Raw genomic sequence first — 3,256 nt, forward strand, 5'->3', positions numbered from 1 at the left:
CTGCACTTTGCATGCTGGCTCGCGGGCTTTTACACGGCTGACGATGCTTATAAGGCTTTTACTTCGCCAGAGAAACACTTTCTCGGCTGCCGACAGTTCTGCTGTCGCCTCTTCGCTGTTCTCGCGAATGAATAGATCCGTGGCCTAAAAGCTGCAATAAAAAATGCTATGGGCTAAGATGCGTGTATCTCGTTTATACGCTTCAGTTTTAGGCAACCTGAGGCCACTGAGGGGCAGCGCAGCAGAACTGACATTCTGTATGTTCAACTGTTAGTGAAATAAACTCTCCAACTTTTCCACATTTCGAGCACTTGCTCGACTGCAGCGTTCTCAGGCATTTTGGAGGTTACATAGCAAGCCTCTAGAATGTCTTGGAGGCCTTTTGTGGCAAATTTGTCCAAAACAAAGTAAAAACGGCAAAAGCCTTCAGCTGCAAACGCTTCAAGAATGGAAAGAGCTCAGTTCGCTATTCATCACTTTACAATGTGAGTGCTGCAATATTCAAAAAGCACTCCTTCAGCTCAGAGTGAGAAATGAACTGGGAACAAAGCTCATTCAAAGACATAAAAACCGCGCTTTGCGCTATTTTTGTTTCTCATTACACAAGCCAAAATGCAGAAGAGCAACGCGGACAGGATGCTCACTGGACAATACACATCCACGAATGTACGAAAAAACGTATATGTTTATATGTATATATGTATATATATATATATATATATATATATATATATATATATATATATATATATATATATATATATATATATATATTCCACTTGTATACATATGCAAACGCCGCTGCACCACGCAGTATTTCCGCATTAACCATAACGGAGGGGAATGTGCGTGAAAAGCGGTTGTGGTTCTGCCACGGGGGGCCCCTCGCAGAACCCTCGGACTCATATGGAGCTACTTTTCCCGTTGAGTAGCTTATTTGGTGACCTGCAGTTTTATGTTTATTTGTGCACTCCTGCATGCCCAAGGTCCTCCTAGGCTCAGACTGAGTGCGTGGACACTGAAAGCGGTGGTCCTTTCCTTCAGAAGGCCACCACGAAAAGGCGCGGAGAATAAAGAAAGGCATCTTATGGCCTTCAAAAGCATGAAAACGCACACAAAAAGGCTCCAGCGTAAGTGTGGGAAGCAGGACTCGCAGTCTGCCGGCTGGGCGCCACAAGACTCCTTCCCGTTATTGAATTTCGCCGCCTTGAGCTTGGCAACATGACAGCACTAAATCAAAGCGAAGCAGCAGTCAGTGACACATCTTAGAGCCCCCTGACTTCCACCACTTCCACATGGCCAGCAGCAAGTCGCGTTTGAAGGGGTGGGCCGCCGCTAGACGGAAAGCTGCACAGGGGCCCTTGGAGGGGTCGAACCAGGGGCTGATCTGCGCCTCCCGTCCTATATTGGTGGGATCTATTCCCAGTTTTTCCAAACACATTCCTAAAAACGTGTCCTCGTTCCTCACGCGAGGCACTTGGGACAGCACCGTTGACAGTTTCTGCACCAGGCTGCCCGACACAATGTAGCAAGCGCCGGAGAGGTAGGGGGGAAACGTGGGCCGCGAAAACACCAGCGGATCCTGGTAGTTTCTGTGTTTTTCAGAAGTAATGATGGGCATGCGGTCTAGGCGGGCTCCTAGAGCGATATCACCCTTGCTTTCCATCTTTTTCAAGTACGGAACCATCACGTCGAGGTTGACGAGGGTGTCTGTGTCCGCCTTGACCACGAACTTGGCTTCTGGACAGGAAGTTGCGACCCACTGGATCATTGTGGCGGATTTAATTGACAAATTCGTGTACTTGTCGGGGGCTGCATGCTGAATCAAGTCCCCGTGGACCTCCGCCTCCTTCTCCACCAGGCGCTGCAGCTCCACCCCGGGCGCAGTGCCCAGCAAGAAAAACAGCCGCACCCGCCGCTCTGCAGCCATTTCGGCCCCCCCCCAAGTGTTTCGCACGAGTTGGCGGCCGTCGAAGTCTGCGGGCCCCGTCATTGCCATCAAAGCCACGAAAGGGGGGTCTTCGGCGCAGCTGACTTTGGGGGTGATCAGCAGTTCCCACTGAGTCTTCAGCGGCAGCGACAGCAGCGGCGCCTGCGGCTCCCCTTTCCACTCCCACGAACACGCTCTCGACACTATTATATAAATCAGCAATGCAGAAGCAAACAACAGCGAGTAAAACGCGTGACGCAACACCACCCACCACGGCGTCGGCTGCTTCGCGGGGCGCTGCAGGTTCAAGTTCTGAGCAGCAGCAGCAGCACACGCAGCAAATGCGCCTCTGCTTCAAGAAACAGAAAACTTTAAAACTTTGAAATAAACTTGAAAATATAAAACAACAACGCTGCAGAGGACTATCTAGAGCCTTGTGGCGCTGCCGCCACAGCCCATGGGCTCTGTAACAGTGCCAACATGAATATGGCAGTATGAGCATTTTGCGTTCTTTAGCGGATAAGTTTTCACCTAACTGAAGCAAGAAAGCTAAAGTGTGACAAAGTGAGATTTTCAAATTCGTGGCATTTAATAGACTTCTCTCTATTTAAGGGGCGTTCATGCACGCGCGTTCAGAAGGCACTTGCGGGCAGCGGGAAGACAGCCTCTGCAGAATCTCTGGGCAGCTTCCGCCAAAAAGATAAAACTGACTCACAGCTGGTTGCTTCCGCTGCTCGTGGGGAGGCGAAATGTGTACGTACACCTCGCTGGGCGAGTCGCCGCCCCCTCCGCCTTCCGGCGGACTTCCGTCGGCGGCGGCCTCCATGTTGCTGATTTTCAAGAAGGGCGCCATCGAAAGCAGACTTGCAAAGCAGCTGCAAACAGAAAAAGTGAAAAAGAGTGCAAAAAACAGCATTTAATTGCAAATATTTATCTTTTCAACTCCACGGCGAGCAGCAAGACCCCCTGAGATGCACTGGGCCACGCGGCTGGCTGAAGTGGCAGTTCGAGCAGCAGCGCAGCTGCAACGCAGGCAGTGCAGCGCAGCAAGACTTGCTGCTGCTGCTCGAGGTCTCAGGCTATTCAGCAGTTTGTTGAAATGCTTGCGACTTGCCTTCAAGGCTCGACACACAAGTGCAAAACTGCGTTCCGTGGGCCAAACAAACTGCCCTTGAGAGCCTCCAGAAGTTCCAAACTTCTAACTTGTTCAACTTTTCGAAAAGATGAATGTTCAGCGGCGCCGGCGATGTGCGGCTGTGGGCGGCCCGCGCCGCCGCTTTCGCGAGCCGTCAGCACCAAAGCCGGCACAGCAGTGTGCAGACTAAG

General features: G+C 51.1%; 1 protein-coding gene across 1 annotated transcript; it reads right to left on the reverse strand.

The window, feature by feature from the left end:
* Nucleotides 1–1,252: 1,252 nt before the first annotated feature.
* Nucleotides 1,253–2,783, reverse strand: ENH_00025110 (hypothetical protein, conserved; the record flags this gene model as incomplete). Its single annotated transcript, XM_013579777.1, has 2 exons — nt 1,253–2,242; nt 2,646–2,783. The coding sequence occupies 2 exons, from the start codon at nt 2,781–2,783 to the stop codon at nt 1,253–1,255; spliced, it is 1,128 nt and encodes a 375-aa protein (XP_013435231.1).
* Between the last annotated feature and the right edge of the window lie 473 nt (nt 2,784–3,256).

Source organism: Eimeria necatrix, genomic scaffold (assembly GCF_000499385.1).
Source record: "Eimeria necatrix Houghton genomic scaffold, Enh_scaff192, whole genome shotgun sequence".
In the NCBI taxonomy this organism is placed as follows: domain Eukaryota; phylum Apicomplexa; class Conoidasida; order Eucoccidiorida; family Eimeriidae; genus Eimeria; species Eimeria necatrix.